General features: G+C 36.8%; 1 protein-coding gene across 3 annotated transcripts in view; it reads right to left on the bottom strand.

Moving 5' to 3' along the window:
• Positions 1 to 22,300, bottom strand: part of HBS1L (HBS1 like translational GTPase) — a 64,720-nt gene that overhangs the window by 12,794 nt on the left and 29,626 nt on the right. For 2 of the 3 annotated variants that reach the window (XM_052680719.1, XM_052680698.1), the window contains 5 exons: positions 15,354 to 15,462; positions 5,897 to 6,153; positions 5,283 to 5,448; positions 2,609 to 2,726; positions 84 to 230 (listed from right to left, as the gene is read on the bottom strand). In XM_052680719.1, the coding sequence (XP_052536679.1) occupies positions 84 to 230; positions 2,609 to 2,726; positions 5,283 to 5,448; positions 5,897 to 6,153; positions 15,354 to 15,462 (797 nt within the window). Of the gene's footprint in view, positions 1 to 83; positions 231 to 2,608; positions 2,727 to 5,282; positions 5,449 to 5,896; positions 6,154 to 15,353; positions 15,463 to 19,388; positions 19,479 to 22,300 lie in introns of those variants that run through there. The other variant, XM_052680709.1, reaches the window with a different exon arrangement.

Genomic DNA, 22,300 nt, shown 5'->3' on the forward strand with positions numbered 1-22,300 from the left:
GTTTCATAATATTGATCTTTAAATTTATGATGCACAGTCCTAGGTGAAACCCCTTCATTTAACTGAGAAAGTTAAGCAAATACCTGGTCCATTTTATTGACTGCAACAGCTAGCTGCGTGACTCCAAGAGAGCGCACTAATAATCCATGTTCTCGAGTTTGTCCACCTGTCTCAAATCCTGCTTCAAATTCTCCTCTGCTGGCATCCACAACCAAAATAGCCACATCGGCCTGGAATATAAAAACAAAAGCAAAAAAAATATCCCAAACAATTGAAACTGTTTATGAGATGGTAATAATCTGACTAAACACTTTCATCAGCAACAGCCCACACAATTGCACTTTACAGAGAAGGAATGTGCTTCAAATGCAACTGGAACTGTTTATTTTATCTGCTTCATGCCCATTTCACTGACATACCATGGCATTACATCACCTCATGTCATTCACTTGAGGAACCTGTCTTCTTCAAAGCACCCACTTTGTTGAATGGACCTCAACTAATGAAAGTATTATTCAACCAGAGACAACTGCTGCATGTTGCATGTTGATGTTTCACAATCTATTCAGCACAAAGGAGCATGCCAGACTCAGAAACTGGAAGACCAAGTAATCCACCACATATTTTATTATCTAGGCAAACGCTCCGCCATGACATTAAAGACAAATAGTTATTGCAGCCTACAGCACTGTAGAAAAACCAGCACACAAGGAAAAAGGACAGATTTAGCTGTCAACCTTACATGTTGCTATATAACATGCCTATTAAAAAAATCAGATAATGAAAGCAATCAAAAAACAACTTTCTCTTCTTTTGTAAGTAACAGCCAGTTAGAGTTAAAGGAAAGAGAGAAAAGAAGTGCTTTCTCATATTCTTTACGTATGTAAGCTTCAGGATAGCGGGAGAGGAAACAAAGCCCTCGTCCAAAATACCTCTCCCACTGATCTAGATGCAAATTCCCCACATCTCACATAGTGAGGCTTGTGCATGCATGAGTATGACAAAAGGGAGAGGGGGATGAATTTCCCCATTGCTTGGAGCCCCAGAAGTGTATTGTGGTAGATGTCTCCCTACAGAAAAATGTTTGTTTGTTTGTTTTAAAGTTACACAGAAAAAAAATTGGCCTGAGAACTTAAGTGAACTAACTATGTATTTAAGGCCAGATCCTGGTTCTGAAAAGGCTCATTTGCATTTTGTGCAACAGCAGTTGGAGATTCCCACTAACAAAATTTCCCCTGATGTGAAGGCATCAGGGCCATACTTGCTTTCTTCAACCCATTTCTTCTCTGCTAAGGCTACCTGGGCATCAAAAGCTTGTAGTTTCAGTGATTTCCTTAATAGGCTTCAGAATACAATTGCCCTGAGGGATGTCCTGAGTGAGTCCTGAGGGAACACAGAAGCGCATCAAGCCTTAGGTGGCAAGCCTTGTCTTCTGCTGAACTAAGGCAACCACTGGTAGGTCTGCAAGTTGTATCCTAACACTTTGTGTTTGCATTACTTTTTTTTCAAAGATGACAAAGCGCTTTCAATCAAAATTGGAAAGAAAATAGTGTGGTTGAGTCAATATTTTCTAATGATCTAAAAGTAAAGAACTAATTCTGGTTTCAAAAATCCTGATCTTTCTGCAGTTTATGTCTCACGATATAATTAACTACACATGCCCTACACCACACTTTGAGAACTTTGCCTGTCCTGTAACCTAACCACTGAGTCACAATCCCCAAATTCTTACCCAACCTCTGCTACAAAGCTAGAACATGATTTGGTACAAACAGCTTTCCCACAGCAGTTACTCTCTCTATAAAACCATAGTAACAGTACCTATCCTTCCTGAGATAATAAAATAAAACTCATATTTCAGGTCATAATAATGCAATACACAAAACACAAACCTCTACACAGTATGTGTCACAACACTTAAACTCTTGTAATTCAAGGAATCAGTCCTACAATTAAAAAAACTTGCATTTTCAAGTGGGGAAAAAAATTGCACATTTTATTGCATTTAACAACGTACCTTTCTCCCCTATTTAACTATCATAAATTAACCAACTAGCCTCCATGAGAATCGGAGGTATAATACCAAATTCAATGATAGCACCCACTGCTTTTGGATTTGACCTACTGCTCCCAAAACCACAGTCACGCAGTCTATACAAAGCTTCCACTGAATAAAACATACTGCACATGAACTCTTATCTGTGCTTAATCATACATTATGAAATGTATTAAACACATGAATACCTTTTGCTGGCCTAAACTTCTTCTTTAAGCTCAAAACCACTTCAAAATCTTTACCTACAAAACTACGTTCACAGAGATTCTTGAGTAGATAAATGACACATTTGAAAAACTGATTCCATCTAACTGCAGCTCAGTATTCAATCTACTTCCCTAATAACACTCTTCCAAAAAGTTAATTACAAAAAAAAAGAAAGCTGCCTTTAACATTAAAACAAATATAATCCATCTAAAGTCTAGAAAACTTGTAAGCTATTTTAGCACCATCAATGATTCTGTTTCATGTTAGTTTTTATAAGAAGAAAGCGAATTTAATTTTAAAGTTATAAATAATGCTATTGGAAAAGACATTTTAAACCATCTCTACCTGTGCAGCTCCTGTGATCATATTTGGAATAAAGTCTTTGTGGCCTGGAGCATCCATCAGAGTAATTACTTTAGTCTTCGTCTCAAACTTGGTCATACCCACATCCATTGTTACTCCCCTTAAAAAAGACATATGTGGAACAGATCATTAAATTGTTTTGAAAGCTTCACAGAGGTATAAAGTAAGCTATTATATGCACAATCATGAAATTATACAGGTAATAAATTTAATTTGATTCACTCTGCATCAAAAAATTGAAAGAAATTTGTTTGCTGGAAAAGCAGACTCTAGAGCTATCTTTATGTAAGTCTAATCATTAAGAAACAAAAATCAAGCAAAAATACCAGTTTAGAGACATTTTCCCTTAATAATTACAATTTATCTTCTGAAGAAATGTCTGGTACCTAAGTGAATAAAAGTTAGAAAGTGGAAAAAAGAAAATTAAAAAAAAAAAAAAATAGAACCAGGGATGCAAGTTTAGGGCTCATAACGGTTTTTTTCCATGAGAGTTTAATTGCTGTTAACATTTTACATTTCATAGGTAATAAATACCTGACCATATTTCTAGTTTATCATCTTAACCACACTGCACCACAAGTAGCTTATATTCATACTATAGCTAACTTGCTAATTTTTCTTTTACAAAGCAAAAATTACTGTTCTAATCCAGTTACATCTACAAGCAACAAAATTGTCTCCCCATCAGTTTTCCTCTCTTACACACTTTTACAAATATTACAACAACACTACCAATACTATACAAATTAGAAACCCTAACGTCAGGCTTCTTCTGAAAATCATGTTCAGTTGCTACTGGATATTCTCCCCCAGTTCCCTGTTCCCACTCCTACTCAGGTTTCTACGTTCATTTCATAACTGAAAGGAGATGCATATGCAAAAGTTTAGTTACATACAGAGTGGCTGCAGATGTGCATCTGCCTTTAAAACAAAGGTAAACACACTACAGCCACCAGTCTAACTGATGTTCTACAGCAGCAGTTTACTCTGTTACATTTATCTTTGCAACCAGAGGAAGTTATATGCTGTAGAACAATGGATGAATGATTAAAAGGAAAACATAAGGGTTGTTCCAAAAGTAATGCCTCCTATGTTATTCCACTGATCCACACAGTCAGAGACAGATGTTGGCAGCATGGCAGTAAAACACTGTACCTTCCCACCAACAATCCATTACATGTTGTTGCTGTGTGACACATGGCAGCAGAGGAGCAGTCTGACAGAATGGCATCTGACATGGAAGTGCATACGAAACAAAGGGGTGTCCCTGAATTCCTCCAGAGAGAAAAAATGGCCCTGACATTCACTGATGCTTGCTGAACACCGAAAGAAAACAAAGAGTGGATGTGAGCACAGTGAGGTGGCAGAGGTAGCAACAACAGTGTGAAAGACAAACCATATCCTATGTGTGATAGCCATGCGCAGCTGTCACACCACAAAATGAAGAGTGACTCAATCAGCTCATCCAGAACAGATGACAACCAGGGGACTGTGTACAGAGCTGAAAAGAACTGAGTATCAGTTTCAATGCTTTGGAAATGACGGTGGTGACACTGAAAAGTCATAAAGCTTGTGTCAGTTGGGTGCCATGAATGTGTGCACGGGAACAAAGAACACCATATGCAAGTTTGTCAGTACCTACTGAACAAACACCAGGCTCAAGGTGAAAAATTCCTGAATCACACCATTGCAAATGGCAAGACACACTGTCCCTACTACAAGCCAGAGTCAAAATGGCAATCCAGAGAGTGGTAATGTGAATTACCCATCAAAGAAAGGGTGAAATAGTGGGCCACCTCCACTGGTGTAGATCTTTACAAGTGCAGCACACAGGCTCTTGTTCATCACTGGCAAAAACGTATAGCTAATGGTGGTTACTATGTTGAAAAACTGTTTTGTAGCTGAAAATTTGTTCTATTAAATTTGCACCTGCAATCATTTACATGGAAATAAATGAGGCATTACTTTGGGAGCAACCTACCTATCTATAGCTAGATTGATAGATAGATATAGACACACACACACAGGAAAGTTCTTTATTTTTTTTGAACATAATATATCATGTCACTTTCTATTCAGTTTTCTTGAAGGTCATATATATACGTTTTAATTAGCTTCACTGCTTCCCCATTACATTCTTTTTTAATATGGTAGAATTTAATTTTAAATTTCTGTAAAGTAAACATATATATTTTTTAGGATCAACTTGATATTCAATGTAATGTAAGTCAGGTGTGAACCAACATTTTAGTGCTTAGTTTACTGTTCTGATTCCCTTTCATACGAACAATTTAACCTTGAGTTTTCCCACACAACAATAACCAAGTTGAGAGAAAATTTGCAGTAATAAGCCAGAAAGACAGCTTTATAGAAAACTAGCTTTCAGCATTGTACATTTTGGTCCCACTCTACAATCCTTCGCATAGACAGATGTGAAGAAACACTGAACTTCTCATTCAAATTTTTGAAATCAAACCAGTATATTAATTCTCTCTTGATTTGTACTTCAACAAAGCAAAATATTTACTTGTAAGCACTGAGGAAATACCTGTAAGCATTTAGAATGCTTCTATCAAAGTCTTATTAGTAGATCTCCTAACAAATGTTGCTCTTTCAGAAAAATGTTATTAATTTCCCATTAAATTGATAACTCTACCTTTCTCTTTCTTCCCCAGTTTCATCCAAGACCCACGCATACGCAAATGAAGCTTTGCCAGCCTTCTTAGATTCCTGTTCATATTTGTGCATAGTTCTTTTGTTCACATTTCCCAAGAGGTAGAGTAGGTGACCCATTAAAGTACTTTTACCTGCATCAACATGTCCTATGGAGGAAAAACACAGCAGTTTTACTGATTTACAAATTTTAAATATAGTACAACATGAAATAGACAAAAATATATGAAAATCACATACACTAACGTTCATGCAATCCACAGGATTTTAGCAGTACTGGCAGACACTATACTGAAACTGGTACTTTATGTTGACAGCCAACTAGTATCTCCATATTAGTACTAAAAAGAAAACACTACCAAGAACAAAACAAAACAAAACAAAAGCAGATCTTACTAGTCTGTCAAATGCCAGTTAACTCAACCTCATGGTTTAGCCAAGGAAGTCTGAATGTACTTTCGCCCAATAGCAGTAGTCAAGCAGATACAACTGAAAACAGCATATGATGATAAAGAGATGACAATTTTCATTTTTTATCACTTCCCGATTCAATCAACAGAGTTTTTAACCTCTATACCTTTAACGTAACATTATTACCTATTACCACCAAATTAAGCAGTTGTTTTCCTCCTTGTCTCTTCTCCAATTCCGCTTTCACATCTATTTGTGGTTTTGTCTTGCTTGTTTTTTTTACTGGAGTAGGCACGGTATTCTGCTCTTCTGAAACCTGCACTACTTGGGGTGAAAGAGCAGGTTTTGATACTGCCTCAAGAACCCCAGGAGTTACACTGGCTTCTTCAACTGGCAGTCCTTTCTGAGGTGTGTTAACATGGCCATTTTCTTCAGTAATCATACTATATGAGGAAAAAAAAAAAGAAAAAGAAAACACAGGGAATGCAAATGTCGAAGAAATTAAAGAAATATAGGAGAAAAATAATCTTCCCTTCCTTATTATATAAGTCTCAGAAAAATACTATATAGTAAGTTGCAACAAGTCCATTAAGGTGGAAGTAATGAGCAACTGGATACAAACTTCACAATACCAGCTCTGAACATCTCGTCAGATAAGTACTATACACAAAAGCAAAATAAATAATCTTGCAAAACACATGAAACTCTGATAAACAAAAGCTTCTCAAAGCCACTTCTTTTAACATGGAGGGAAAGGACTACAACAGAGACTGTCCTTCTCTGCAGTGAGACTCCTACCTAAATGAGCTTTGAGACGTCCTAAAATAGCTTTCACTTACAGTAACAAGTACAGCTGAATGGAGTGATATTCCATTGTGAGAACATTAGCAAAATATAGAAAGACTAGAAATAAAGCATATCTGAGCTGCAATTTAAGGTGCAATGTTTCCACAGAATCATAACAGGTAAGTCAGCATCTTTTTTTTAATACCTTCATCACTGACCTGATGAAGGGTAGAGTCCACCCTCAGCAAGTTTGCTGATGATACAAAGTTGGGAGGAATGACTGACACACCAGAAGGCTGTACAACCATTCAACAAGACCTGGACAGACTGGAGTGTTGGGCAGGAAAGAACCTGATGAGGTTTAACAAGTATGGAGTGTTGCATCTGGCAAAGAATAACCGCATGCATCAGCCTGGGTTAGGAGATAATGTGCCAGAGAGGAGCTCTGCAGAGAAGGACGTGGGTGTTCTGGTGAACAACAGGTTGCCAATGAGCCAGTAGTGTTGCCAAGAAGGCCAATTGTATCATACGGTGCATTAAAGAGCACAGTCAGTAGCTTGAGGGAGGTTATCCTCCCATCTACTCTGCCCTGGTGAGGCCACATTTAGAATACTGTGCCCAGATCTGGGCTCCCCAGTTCAAAAAAGACAGCTATTTTCTAGAAGGAATCCAGCAGAGGACCACAAATGTAATAAAGGGCCTGGAACACCTCCAGTATGAGGAAAGGCTGAGTAACCTGGGTATGTTCAGCCTGGGGAAAAGACAACTGAGGGGTTATCTGATTAACGTTGATTAAGTATCTAAAGGGAGGTGGGAGGCAAACGGACGAGGCCAGGCTCTTCTCAGTGGTGTACACTGATAGGACAAGGAGCAATGGCTTAAAACTTGAACACAGAAAGTTCCACACAAAAATGCAGAAGAACTTCACAGTAAGGGTGATGGAGCACTGGAACACATTGTCCAGAGTGCTTGCGGAGACTCCTTTTATGGAGATATTCATCCTGGATGCCCACTTGCATGACCTACTGTACAAAACCTGTTTTGAGGGGTGTTGGACTTGATCTTTTGAGGTCTTTTCCAACTCCTGAAATTCTGTGAAGTCACATTTATCAATATTGTAAAAGTTTTGTTTTTGTTTGTTCCTACAAGGAAAAAGGGCTTCTTCACCTGGAAAACTGGAAATCAGTGCAGTTCTACTGTGGTGCAGGCTACTTTCTGTAGAACCGATTCTAGCAGGTTTTCAGAAGCACTACCAAAAGCTAATACAACTATAATCATTTCCAGAGTGAATCTTTCAGTCTCCATATCTCATTTATATACCAGCAAGAAGGAAACTTCAGTTTTTCTCTTTTCAGTGTTTATAATTCAATTTATTTTGGTATTGTACTTCAGAATCCCATGTCACAGTACCTTCTTTTTTTTTTTTTTTTTTTTTTTTGACAATTCAGTGCAACGTTACTTCTCATTTTCTGTCTGTATCGGCACTCACAGGAGTATTTGCATTGTATTAGTTCCTTTCTATTTCCTCTCAGGAAACATAGTCCAACCAAGCTAGTCTACTTGACAAAGCAATTCAAGCATTACAGTCTAAACTGTTAAGCCTAGTAAACGTTCACAATGAATGGAAATTTAGCCTCTAATTACAGCCATAGCTACGACGGCCATTTTATACCCCTCCCCTTTTTAACTCAGAGTCTAGCTACAAGGACTATATCAGAATGATTTACTTTGACACCTTTTTTATAAGGGCCAAAGCCAAGTTCTTGCTCTTTACTGTGAGGATCCCAAAGCAGAAATATGCATATTTGTTTCTTGGCTACTAATCCAAAATTTAAACCTGGGATGGTGCATCAAGATTGATACACAATCATCATTTTCTCCAATAAGCTAAGTACCGAATGTGGTTTATGTCATGGAGGTAGCAGGAATTGGACAGTATCTACGCTGCTGCAAAATAGATACACAACTCTCTGGAAAGTCTATTTACATGAAGTTATCCTATTAAAATTTTGTAAACTGTTTAAAGGAAAACAGTATCAGTTTACCGCCCTTGGTCACACATTCATGACATTTTTTATTTTGATTTGTTCTCAAGGATTGGTGTTACTTAAAATCTTTATAGGCGGCATGCACAGTGGGGTCGAGGGCATCCTCAGCAAGCGTGCAGACAACACCAAGCTCAGCGGTGCAGCTGACACACTGAAGGGAAGGCATGCCATGCAGAGGGACCTGGACAGGCTTGAGAGGTGTGCCCAGGCCAACCTCACGAAGTTAAACAAGGCCAAGTACAAGGTCCTGCTACTGGGTGACGGCAATCCCAAGCACAAATATGGGTGGGTGGAGAATGGAGAATGGCTTGAGAGAAGCCCTAAAGAGAAGAATTTAAGGGTGTCAGCTGACAGAAGACTCAGCATGAGCTGGCAATGTGTGTTTGCAAACCAGGCAGCTAATAGTATCCTGGGTAGCATCAAGAGAAGCATGACCAGCAAGTTGAGGGAGGTGATTTTGTCCCTCTACTTTGTTCTTGTGAAACCCCCCCTGGAGTACTACATACAGTTCTGGAGTCCCCAACAGAAGAAGGACATGCCGCAGTTGGAGTAAGTCCAGAGGAAGACCAGAAAGATGATCAGAGGGGTGGAGCATCTTCATTACAGGGACAGGCTGGGAGGGCTAGGGCTCTTCAGCCAGGAGAAGAGAAGGCACTAGGGGGACCTTATAGCTGTTTTCCAGTACCTGAAGGGGCCCTACAGGAAAGTTGGGGAGAGACTTTTTATAAGAGCATGAAGCAACACGATGAGGGGAAGTGGCTTTAAACTAGAAGAGGGTAGATTTAGACTAGATATCAGGAAGAAATTTTTTTTAATGTGAGGGTGATGAGACAATGGAACAGGTTGATCAAAGAGGTCCCTGTAAGTATTCAAGGCCAGGCTGGATGGGGCTCTGAGCAACCTGGTCTAGAGGGAGGTGTCACTGCCTATAGCAGGAGGGTTGGAACTAGATGATCTTAAAGATCTCTTCCAACCCAAACAATTCTATGATCCTTTGATCTTATGATATCTGGAAAGTAGCCATAATATGTCATCAAACTATGGGATTAGATGAACTCCAATATGTAACACCGTATAGTGATAAGCCAAATATTCTTTATAAAAAGATGCACTTAATTTCCTAAACTCTAAAAACTACTGTCTCATCAGTTATAGAAAAGAGAGTGAGCTATTGCGTAAAAAAAAATAAGGCACTAGAGTTATTTGTGCTTTGTTTTGCTGGTAAAAGAAAAATGCATTTCTATCAGTCTGAACAAAATACTTGTTTATTTGTTTTTGCTTTTTTTTTTTTTTTTTTTTTAATTCCTTAATAGGACATTAAGTTTGAACCGAAAAATCTACTTCGGAATGGCACAATTATTTTCTCTAATTTCTCTTCAGAGATTTATTAAAATTTATTTATTAAAACTGACTGAAAAACAATCATGTTGATAGAAAGCAAAAATTCATAGGACTGCAGAATTGCAAGACAAAGTTTTCTACACATTCTAACAACGTATTTAAAAACACCTTAATTACAAGAAGCACACCAGACCAGTTTGGCCTGAATCATATATTAACCTATTTAAAACTTATTTGTGTTAGATGCCTTCCAACAAGATTACCATTCTTATCTTTTTTTCCCCCCATGATGAAGTTCAATTCAGTGTGAGCTCAACATCTATCACTTTCACACCGAAGCATTATGGTGGTTGCTAATACGAAGTTACAGTACAACGCAAATACAGTATTTCACATTGGTGTTATTATTTTTTCTTAGCATCCTAACACTTGAATTTCTAGAAAGAAGCAGCCAGACAAAAACAGCCTTTGCATTCTGCAATCCAGTATTCTTTGCAATTTGCATTACTTCCAAAACCAATTTTTCAAAAATGAAAAACATTGAAAAGAAAACATTTAGATAAACTTGAAGTAACGTGATCCAAAAACATGCTATCCTATAGCTTTCAAAAGCTTTTTAAAAAACAAAACATATTTTGAAAGACAATTTATTAGTACGTTTCTAAATTCTACTTACTTAAGCAATAATTTTATTTTCTAGTCTCAGAAGCTCAGATTTTCCCTTAAGCCAAAGACAATGTCAGTATGAATTCCAAAAATATGATGAATGTGGAATGGCAGAATTCAAACCACTTACAGCTCCTCAAAGAATCAAGACAAGATTAAACAATCATTCTCTCATGATTAAGTACCTTCTGGTGTGACTATCACTGCTCTTGGATGCCAAAATGAGTATGTATTTGGGTGGTTCAAGAAAAGGCACTAGATAATATACTAGTGAAATAATGAGTGAAACATGACTCTAGCCACTAGCCTTGCTATTATTTCAGGGGTAAAGTATTTGAAAATTTGAAACTGTTAGTAGACTACTCCAGCTAGATTTCTAAAGGTTTCAGATACTACCACATTCTGGAAATCTGAAAACATCTATGATAACAGAAGATCTGCCATTTCTATTTGGAGGAAGAACAATTCCTAACCATTTGCTTGCACTGTGCATAAGAATTTGTTAAATACAGGCTTGATCTCCATCAGTTCAGCCACAGGTGTCCAAAGCTCTCACCACAGCTTTTTCTTAGCAATCAGAAGACAAATGCCTGGCAAAGTTCAACATTTAGTAGAAACTAGAGGCAAGATACTTCCTATGTTATCTTTGCCAACACAGACCGTAAGATTAAATTGAGTAAAATGTTATGGTTACATCACTGTTTTCTGGGAACAAGAAATTCTGAAATACAACATATGCTGTTATAAAACATGCTAAAAGACACTCATCTTCACGCAACTGTGTTTATTGAGGTTCACACTACCGACATTCAGAGAAGAACCTGAAAGTTTACCTGCTGAAGATTTAGCTTTTAAGTATTATTTTCTTCAAGTCTGGATGCTTCATGAACTATTTTTATACAACCGACTCTTTCGGAGTACACAGAGTCATTACAGGAATGTCTACATTTATTTCCCCTTTCAAAATTATTAATTACAAAATATTGGTCAGGCTGGTTAAAATAATCACCCTTTTTTGCTCACAATTTTTTCTGCTTTCCTTCACAATTGGACAAGAGAAAGCCCAGTAATTAATCTCACTAAAGTACCAGAAAAACATCTTGTCAGAAGTGAGCAAACTCCATTTTCCAGAGACAGTTTCTAAGGCAATCAATGCTCAGAGTAATTCATGCCTTCTAAGACTCCATTCACACTTTAATGGAGTATTATTCGTTCGTTTATTATTACGAGGTCATGCATCATAACAAAATTGGTATCATAAAGACTGAGTAGCTATTCAAATAGTCAGTTTTGTTAATGCTAGACCACTGTTTTAAAAACGTGGCCCATGAACTATCTTTAAAATTCCATAAAAGTTGACAACAAAAACTAACATACCATAGAATCACCTTGGAATGATGCCTGCACCAACAGCATACAAACATTTAGCAATGAGAGCATGAAGTGCAAACTCCAAAGGCTAACATCACACTTGGTTTAGAATTCAAGTTTATCAAAACTCCCATGAACAATTTCTAAGAGAGTGCTTTCAGTCAGAGATACAAACTATGCACTTAGAAAAACGCATTATTATAAGCCCTCTGCAGTACATTTATTAGTGCATAAGTAACAAAGAGAATCTGAAAAATAATTTTAAAATCCTTCTTAGGCATTAATAAGCATAAATCTATTGCTTTCCCCAAGAATTTATCTTTAAATAAATTATCAAGAAACCAGCAGATAAATGTGTAAGAAAAAAAACCTCTCATACTTAAGGAGTTGAGACAGGGAAAAGGGTTTGCTTTTCAAGTTTAGAAGTGGACAAAAGCTACAAAGTCATTACAAGCTTGCAAGGCAACACTAGTGCTTCAGGTAACTTCAATATATTTAGCATAGACCTTACACAGAAACTATGGGAAAATGGAAATGAGGCTCCATAAGTTAGGAATCAGGCAGAATAAGCTACACTGTCCTAAAGTAGAGAAGAAAGCATATGGTCAAGGCCACCTCCCTCAGTTCTGCATGTCACACTGCTCCAGTGGTCCATAGACAACAAAGGAGGTCATCACAGGTTCCTACAAGCGTGATTCCTAAAACATGCAGACAACATTGCAATTTCTGTCAGACTTTATGCCATATTTGTTGATTGGTTCTTCTCAAAATCTCCTTCTATTCTTCAATAAACCACTCCATTCCTATTTATACTAGCTTAAAAGTAAATGTCTAACATCCATATGATTTCTGTAGGAATCACAGAATGGTTAGAGTAGAAAGAGACCTTAAAGCCCACCCAGTTCCAACCCTTCTGCCACAGGCAGGGCTGCCAACCATCAGATTAGACTTTCCGGCGCCCCATCCAACCTGGCTTTGAATCTCTGCAGAGAAGGGGTACTCACAGCTCCTCCAAGCAGCCTGTACCTACCACCCTCTGAAAAGGGTGGGGAAAAAGAGGCTTGTTCTTATTTAGCAGCATTGCTGAAATGCTGATCAAGTGAAGAGAAGTAAATAAACATCTTCGCAGTACCAAAGATTTAGACCTGAAGATATCAGTAGTAGGTTAGGTTTTATTTTCTGTCACAAAAAGTATATCACTATAATGGAAGGAAGCATAATACAAACTGTCAGAGTCCCTAAAGAGAAGCAGAGCAGCTGAGAACCACGCAGAGACAACTATTTTTCCTCTGAGACTGAGTCACCATTAGCCTATCCAAGAATTTCTCCAGCCTACACATGAGCAAAACATTCCTACTTCATTCTTCCCTACAAAGTAGACACACATACAGAAGGCAGGGTAGTCATTAAATAAGAGAGACTAAATTCTACATTTATTCTTATTAATGAACACTTCATATAGCCATTATCTTATGACAGCTAAAAATGCAATCACTACTATCCCTATCGAGCCACTGAAAGATTAAGTGGCAGATCTTTTTCACTCCTTTATGACTACTTTTCATTAAGTTATATCTACATCATTTTACTATTATGAAGAACTATTTAAGCAGTGAAATAGGAACACCAAAGATGAAGATTCCATTAAGTTAATACAAATCAGTCATTACTGTCATGGTTTCATGATTTTTGGTTTTCAGTATTCCACATCATAACATCATGTAGTGCACTGGGAGTTTAATTGTTAATGCTCAAGTTCTGGGTACCTGTCCAGAAGAGAAGAACTACATTCCCCAGAAAACTTTGCGGTCACAGTGAGTAGATAGAACTCCTGGCAAAATCACCTGATGGGTTTTTTTTCATCCCCTTTTCTTCGTTGGCTCTCCTCCCATCTCCCTGTTGCTCAACTGGACTGCACATCTCACCTCTGTGTTGCAGTGAGGCCTATCCACCTTTCAGACATTCTCTCTCTCATTATATTTGATTTATTAGCTTCAATTCTAATTATATTGTATTATAGTGTGTTATCTTGCATTCCAATACTATATTTAGTAAATTAGTTTGTTTCTCCTCAGATTGTTGCCACTGTTTTTAATTATTCTGGGGTTCCCTGTTCCCTTTTCCGGAGGCACAGATTTTGCAAAATCCCTCTGCTCTGCTAGTCACAGAAGGGGGCTGAACCAGCCCGTAAACCATTGACAATTACAGTCACTAATCAGCAAAGGTGAGAGGAAGAAAAACGTTTCTCTGATGTACTGCAAATCTCGAACAGCACAGAAAGAGGATTTTGAAATCCCAGAAATTTTTAATTTACATTTTATTGTATCTAAGTAGCTGAAAGACATCAACTTCATTCAGCAAAGGCATTTAACAATTTTAAGGATATAGCGATATCAGCCTTACACCCCTGTATTAAATGCACTTAGGAAACTAGGTAAAACCATCTGCTTACTTTCTACAGTTACACCAAACATGCTCAAGGTACTGTAAAATAAATACCACGCTATCTTCCTGCTCCTCAAAATGCTTTCCAGATCAGAACTGCAAATACTGCAGCTGAGGTGGGGATGTTGGCATTGTTTATGCTTGTGAACTATTTTCCTGAGGATAACCATGCTATTCCTTGGCACAAAATATGTGACTATAATAAGATTGAATTCAAAATCACAATAAGCATATCCAAGCACAAAAACTGCATTAAATATTGTTACTAGAAACCGGTCCAATCCAAAAGGAAAATTAGGTGATGGAGGAGCCGCAGAATGCTACATGCAGTGACATTTCATAGAACATATTCCTAACATGCTTGACCTGTCCTGGCTATTGTTGTAGGTAGGTGGACTCTGATTCAGCATGTTTTTGCACTCTTAACGAGACATCTCCCCAGCAGTTCCAAGTTAGGATAAAATTAGAATTACTACTCAAAATTATTTCAGCATAAGGAGGACTGACTTCTCTACAACAGTTATACCTTGAACACCTGTTAAAGTTAATAAAAGCTGCAGAGGAAGACAATTTAGTCTTAAGTGATTAGTTTCCCCATAAATTATTCTTAAATGTATTACTTCCTTTGAAGAACAAGCAATTACAGTTAAGATTTATCGATTTCATAATTCCACTTAGCAAACTAAATTTAAAATAAACGAACCCCAAGAATGTTCAGTATTCTATGAAGCGGATGTTTAAATAATCCGAATAGCTGGTATCTCTCTACACTATTCATAGTGAAAGGATTTGTTAAACTCAAAACGTGAGGTACCATCTTCTGAAAGTAATTGTGAGTCAAACAAGAAGCTGAAATGGTTTGTTCTGGAGAGTGACACTAAAATTGCTGTAAAAATAGAAATAAAAGAAGAAGAAAGCTTGCTACAGGTGCATCAGTCTGAAAGAAGAGCTACTGATGTACCTTGATGTAAGTGGGCTCAGCTTACCATGGAACTTCAAATCCCATTGACTGTTTCTTTCCAGACACTGTCATTTTGGTAATTTTCGGTACAATTTCAGATTCCATTCTGGCTGATCGGGAATCCCTTGATTTTCCTAGTAATAGACAAAAAGTATTTTTGAACTTAAAGCCATAACTAACAAGCGTTACATACAAAGTTTAACAGGTTACATTCCTTCTCTTTCACCCAAAATTACCAGTCCGTGATAATTATGGAATTTCACATTTCAATTTGAATAGATACGTCATATATATAAGTAAGAAACTGATCTACAAACATTTCTATTTTGAATATCTAATCTGCATCTCCAAGCACTGATGTGACAGCCATACCGTTTAAGAGCATTGCTATTTTGGCAGTAGTTCTGCAGAATGACAAAGGCATATCAGAAAACATGAGGATGAAGAAAATACTTTATAACTGCTCATTAATCGATCAGGTTAATACTTTCTTGCAATTTTCCTTTCGTCTCAATACTGCTGAACCTTTACATACAAGGTGGGGAAAAAAAAAGTAGTCAGATACTGCTAACAGCAGCAGAAAATACAGATGGGTTACTTGGCCTTCCCACAAACCTGTAAAGATTGCAGACTCAAACTAAGCTACATCAAAGAAGCCAAGCAACACTCAAGCTAGCTAACTTAAAGGTAATTATGGAATGAAAACCAGAACTGAACAACCTAATCCCTTTTAAAGGTATCAATTTTTTACCATAATTTACACGAAAACACAGATACAGTAAGATTGATTTTGAATTTTGTGAAACTACATTCAACAGACCTAAAAGCACAGTTCCTTGGAAATCTGTTGAAGAAGTTATTTACCTGATGAGCAGCATAAATAAAAATAGTAAACTAGTTCTTTTCTTTCCACAACTCTCAGTTTAACATGCTAAGTAACTCCTTCCTCCCTCTTTTAAGAGAAAAGACTTCCAGCTTTACAATACGAGTGACTATAACTACATCTCTTCAAAGATGTTATATACACAAGACAGAAAAACAATAACCTGAATTCAGAATTAAACTGAACATTTTATACTATCTTTACCTACAGAAGCATTTGAACACTGGAAAAATGCTGTTAGTTTTCAAATAATACTCAAATTCTGACAGTCACAATCAAGTGAACACTCTGAATAAGAAGTTAATTTTTAAGTATTTTAGGTTACTATTAAGATGAACTACTGGAGCCACTTGGTCCTGTTCATTCAGATTAATTCTTTACTGCACCCTAAGTATGACAGCTACACCTCTAAAACCACACGATCATAGCTCTGTACAAGTTGTATGTAAAGTTGTGGTCAAGCCTGTTGAAGGTTTGTTTCAGGTACGGAAAAGGAATACCACAGACACGTCTGTAATAGCACACTATAAAAGCTGTTGTGCAACTTTTCAGATTTTTTTTTTTTTAAAGCAAAAAAACAATTGTTGATTGAGGAATTCTTATGTAACTTCATCTTCCTCATTTACTTTATCTGTTGATATTTATTTTTGTTATATGTAGCCTGGAGATCTCTGGAAGAATTAGCCTGCATGAGTATCATTACTAATTGCAAAACAATTGCACCAAATAAGGAAAAACGGTATCAAGAGAAATAAAGGCAACAGCACAGTTCTCAAAAAGTATAAATTTTAAAACGGACAAATAGTAAAGAGCCAGGGAAAAAGTTCTCATAAATAATTGGCAAGGACTAATAGATAAACGCAAAGATTTTCTTTCACGTTCAAGTACCTACCTAAACAGGTCCCTTACACCATTTTATTTTTAATGAGAACTTAATTATTTGAGTAAAAATTTTTCAGAGAAGTTATGTGTTTTTTTTTTTCTCATTTCAACTGAAACAATTTTCAGTCAGACATCGCCTTCAACTGCTGGTTAGACATGAATGTTTTACAGCTCATTTGAAAGATGAATTATAGTTAATTCTCAGGAAACATCATGTTTGAAATCAGGCTGCTGGGAACTAAGAATTACTAGAACCACAATGAAAAAGTTGAAAGAAATCAATGAAAGAAAATATTTGTTACTGTGTACCTTGCATATCACTTACAATCCATTAGCAATAGTTGTTAAATTTGATCCAATATCAAAAGTCACCAGATTTTTAAAAAAGTTATGTTCTCTAACCAATTTATCAACTAAGCTTCAGTCTGTACAGCTGTTGGAGTGTTTTCGATTGATCCAGAGTTAATGGTACCAGGAAATGAAATATATTCCACAGATCCAGAATTTAACATTAATTTCAAGAAAGTTAAATAATTACCTTCAAAAGTACTATGCTACTCACTCTCTAGACAAAGTTTAAAAGACGAAAAAAATTCACTAGAACTACCTCACACACACAACTTAAAATATTTACTGCAAACTGAAGCATTAAATTATGCACCTAGAAGAAACATGTCACACCAAGTAAGTGATTGTGTTAGGAGAAAAGGTTCCATATGCAGAACACTTAGCATTGAAAACAGGGCTGAACAAAAAGAATTAAAGCCTGAAGCATTCACACAATGCAACAAACAAACACTGAAACCTAAAGCCAGACATTAAAAACATTAAAAGGTGAATAAAGATTAAAAAAGTAAAATTACAAAGAGCAAGAGAAAGTAAAATAATTGTTCACTGACAGCAGACAGGTTCTGTTGTCACTAACAAAAAAAAAAAAAAAAAAAAAAAAAGCACTCATTTCCACATGGCTGGAGTAAGGAAGGAGACCAGGATCACATATAAAGCCAAACCAAACCATAGAGGACTACCCTGTAAAGGCAGCACTCAAACAGATGCAATAATCACACAGTAATTATTAGTAATACCACTGGTAGAAATGTCACACACCATTTTTTCACTCCACTGTTCTCACAACTAAGTACAATAAAATCAAATAGCTCATTTAAGATAAGGATCAAGCCTGATTTTGTGCATTGCAGGTGCCATTACAGATTAATAGATACAGACTTCAGTACAAAGGACAGAAGTCTAGGAACAGAGCATATACTTTACTATCTAATCTACGGAGTATTACAGAGAACTGCACCATAAACCCTTATCCACTTCAGCAGACAAAGCAAAAGCTATTCAGCACTTAACAGATAAATACAAATCCTTAAATTGAACCTTGGAACTAAAAGGAAGTCAGTGCGCAATGCTGATATAATTCCCAAAAGAAATACTTCTGAATCAACAAGCTAAGTATCCTAAGGCAAGTGAATGTGCTACAACCCTGGAAAAAGTGTAGGTGCAGTAATCCCAATCTGATTAGAATAAAAGCAGATGCAAGAAAATTGACCTCCAAAGGAAAAAGAGATAAACTTCTTGCCAAGAAAAGCTTAATAAACATTCTTCTAACCATATACCATTTAGACATTCTTAAATACAAACCCAAGCAACTCAGTGGCAATGTTTCTCCTAACACCAAGAGTGTGTATGAAATAGAGATTAATAATGACTCTTAATTGAAGTCCTAAAGTAGCTCCAATATTTCACTTACTCTAGCTATACAAAAAGCAAAAATGAGAGGGTCATTCATGAATTAGAAAAATATAAAGGCTCGCCAATATGATAGTCATCACAAGAATGTTTTAAAATATTAAAATAGTTTCATTTTTTTAAGCAAAGTAGTTTTCAGATACTAACTACACTGATGTCACGGAACCTGTATTACAAGTAAACCATAACTATGGGTCAAACAGTATTACATGCTAAAACATGCACTGATGCACCTTGCTTCAGTTTTACATTAGGACGAGCCCAATACCAAAGGGAACAGATAGATCTGCACTGACATTACTCAAGTACAACTGTGACAGTATTTGACAAAACTAACAAACATTTATGCTCCTCTTTGCTTTTCCCTACCCTGTAACTGCCCTATGGTCTTCCAGCTGAAGAGCCTTTTGATTTGGTCAAGAAGTCTTACCAGAGACACCTGCTGCAACTTGAAAATTATTAGTAGTACAACCCTGAAATCTGATGGCATAATGGAGTACTCGCAGACTGAAAAACAGGAGACAGATATACACATACAACAACCAACTAAAACATCAGAGCAGTTTTTAAAACTGAAAACAGCATCTCAGGGTGTTCATGGTGGAACAGCAGAAGTGCACGGACAAGTCAACCATCTTCCTTTACCATAATCAATTTCACAGATTTGGGTTTCCACTGTAAAAATGGCTCAAAGGATTACCTGCAAAAGATTTAAACAAAGAAAGCAAAAGATTATTTTACCTTCTTTACCAAATAAAAAAGATTTGAGAATTTATTTTTTTAGTGTATTTACCATTCTATTAGTTTCAATGAAAGTAAAAATTGATCTTCAATTCTGTTGGAGGCATGGAAGAGTTATTTTTTTTAGCACTTGGAACAGTCAAATGCCAGTCTGCTCTGTTCCCAGGTAGATTAGAGGCACATATAAACAACATAAGTCTGCTAAACATATGCTATCTCAAGAAACATAAGTAAGAAGTGAAATAGGGAGGAAAAAGTGTTCACATTGATACTGTAGAAATGAGCACTAGTAGTGCTCCTATGATCCAGATGTCTGGATCTTTTTAACAGTAGAAACAAAATGTTACCTTTTTCAAATCCTACACACAGAGACTGCTCCTCCCAATTTGCTTCCCTTCATTAAATTGGGTAACTGCCCTGAAACCTTACGCTAAACTGTATCACTACACTGTGAATCCTGCTTCTGAGAAAGATCAACTTCAATCTTTACCATGCCTGAACTAAAATAAAAAAAGAAAAATAAGAAGATAGGAAATGTATCAAGGTATCAAGCATGTCTTGTATCCATGCCTCTCAGATGGTAACTTTACTTAAATAAATCCAGGCTTACTCAACCACCTGCAGATTAAAAAAAAATATTTTGTGCCTTTTGTTTATTTTGCTTTGGGGCTTATTTTTGTTTTTATAGCTCCAAGAGACAGGAACCTTTGAACTTCACTTTGCCAGGAAAAACAAAATTAGTTTATTTAAGAACGTCCTCCCTTAGTCATCCAACTGTATGAGCATAAGTGCTACACATTTATATGAAGGTCATTCTAGAAGTGCAGATCTAGCTTATTCACATAATAAATGCAGCATCCACACAATCCTCTTCACAGAATCACAGAATTGTAGGGGTTGGAAGGGACCTCCAGAGATCATCGAGTCCAACCCCCCTGCCAAAGCAGGTTCCCTACAGCAGGTTGCACAGGTAGGCATCCAGGCAGGTCTTGAACATCTCCAGAGAAGGAGACTCCACCACCTCCCTGGGCAGCCTGTTCCAGTGCTCCGTCACCTCACTGTAAAGAAGTTCTTGTGCACATTCGTGCAAAACTTCCTATGCTGCAGCTTGTGTCTGTTTCCCCTTGTCCTGTCTCCACGTACCACTGAAAAGAGACTGGCCTCACCGCTATGGCCACCACACTCAAATATTTATAAACCTGGATCAGGTCCCCTCTCAGTCGTCTCTTCTTTAACTGATAGCCTGTTGTTTTTTTTCTTGAACAACAAGGGTCTAAAACTCAGGTTTTTGTATGTCTCATGAAATTACTAAAACTACTGTTTCTGATATACACTTCTACATTAAAGCTGAGCGCTTCCTATACTGAACACTACATTTTCTTAAGAATCCCAGTAAATTCACATGTATTTTTTTTTGTCACACAAAAAAAGAATATTTCTTATACTAAAGAATATCCACTTTTTATATTTCTGTGCAGTATCAGTTCATTGTCAGAATTGGAAAACGATTTTTCAGTATGAAGGTATTTCGGAACATTCTTAATATATACGATACTAGCAAAAAAGTGTATTAAATTCTAGTATTTATCCTCAAACTAGAGATTCTACTTGCCAACTTCCCAATAAACTGCAGTAACCTGCATTATTTCTACTCCAGATAAACACACAAAGCAAAAAAACACAGAAACATAAAGCATTAGTGGGGGAAGGGGTTAAGTACTGCGTAAACCAGCAGTAGCATGGAAAAACGTACATGTAACCATGTCTTCTGATCTAAGGAGATATGGTTTGCATCCCTCCCTCTGCCACAGACTTTCTATATAACCACAAGCAAGTCACTTAAACCTTCACCTACCAATTATATAGCAACATTCACCAATTGCATAAAGGAGAAAAGACAGGGCACTGGCACTGTGCTTTGTACCATCACATCAAGCGATTGTTCCAAGTGTTTCATGACTCCATTTATTTTTCAAGTGCTCTACTGGTGATGCACCTGAGTCTATCAGCAGTAACACCAGTACAGACAGGACACAGTTCTGTCTGAAAAACAGATTAAGTAACTGAGGCCTGCATCACAATAATACTTTCCTTCCTACATGCTACAATTTAAAACTAAATTTAAGGCCCTAAGATTGAAAAAAAAAAAAAATAAAATTCCAATCATGGGTTTTCCATGAGACAGCTGATGAAGATATGCCAGAGTGATTACATATAATCTCCTGCTCTGAAGAATCTATCATCCATTTGCCCACATGTATGCAGACTTACATTAACATTTAACACACACAAACATCATTGTAATAATCTATTTCAAAATACTGATTACAACATGCTTCAAATTTTTTCTATTTCTTCATGGACACCATAAAACCTCAACAGCTGCTAGCCTTTAAGTTTCCCTTAAAAACAGAATAACTGTATTTTTCTCCATTCAAATCCCACAGCACACAAGAATAACATGAGAAAATATTTTTTTTTTAAATGTCATTAGAGAGCTGCACAGTACTGAAATTTTTTTTTTTTTTTTTTTTTTTTTTTTTTTTTTTTTGTATAATTAGCTGAACTATTTGAAACTCACAAATTCTATAAAATGACCTAGAATTTGAAGCATAGTGCAGCTTGCCAAAGCACACACTGGATCTTTGGTGGTGGTGGTACAGAGAATTATCAACATATCACAGCACTGGGAACAGTACCAGAACTCC

Source organism: Tympanuchus pallidicinctus, unplaced genomic scaffold (assembly GCF_026119805.1).
Source record: "Tympanuchus pallidicinctus isolate F22 unplaced genomic scaffold, pur_lepc_1.0 scaffold1, whole genome shotgun sequence".
Classification (NCBI taxonomy): domain Eukaryota; kingdom Metazoa; phylum Chordata; class Aves; order Galliformes; family Phasianidae; genus Tympanuchus; species Tympanuchus pallidicinctus.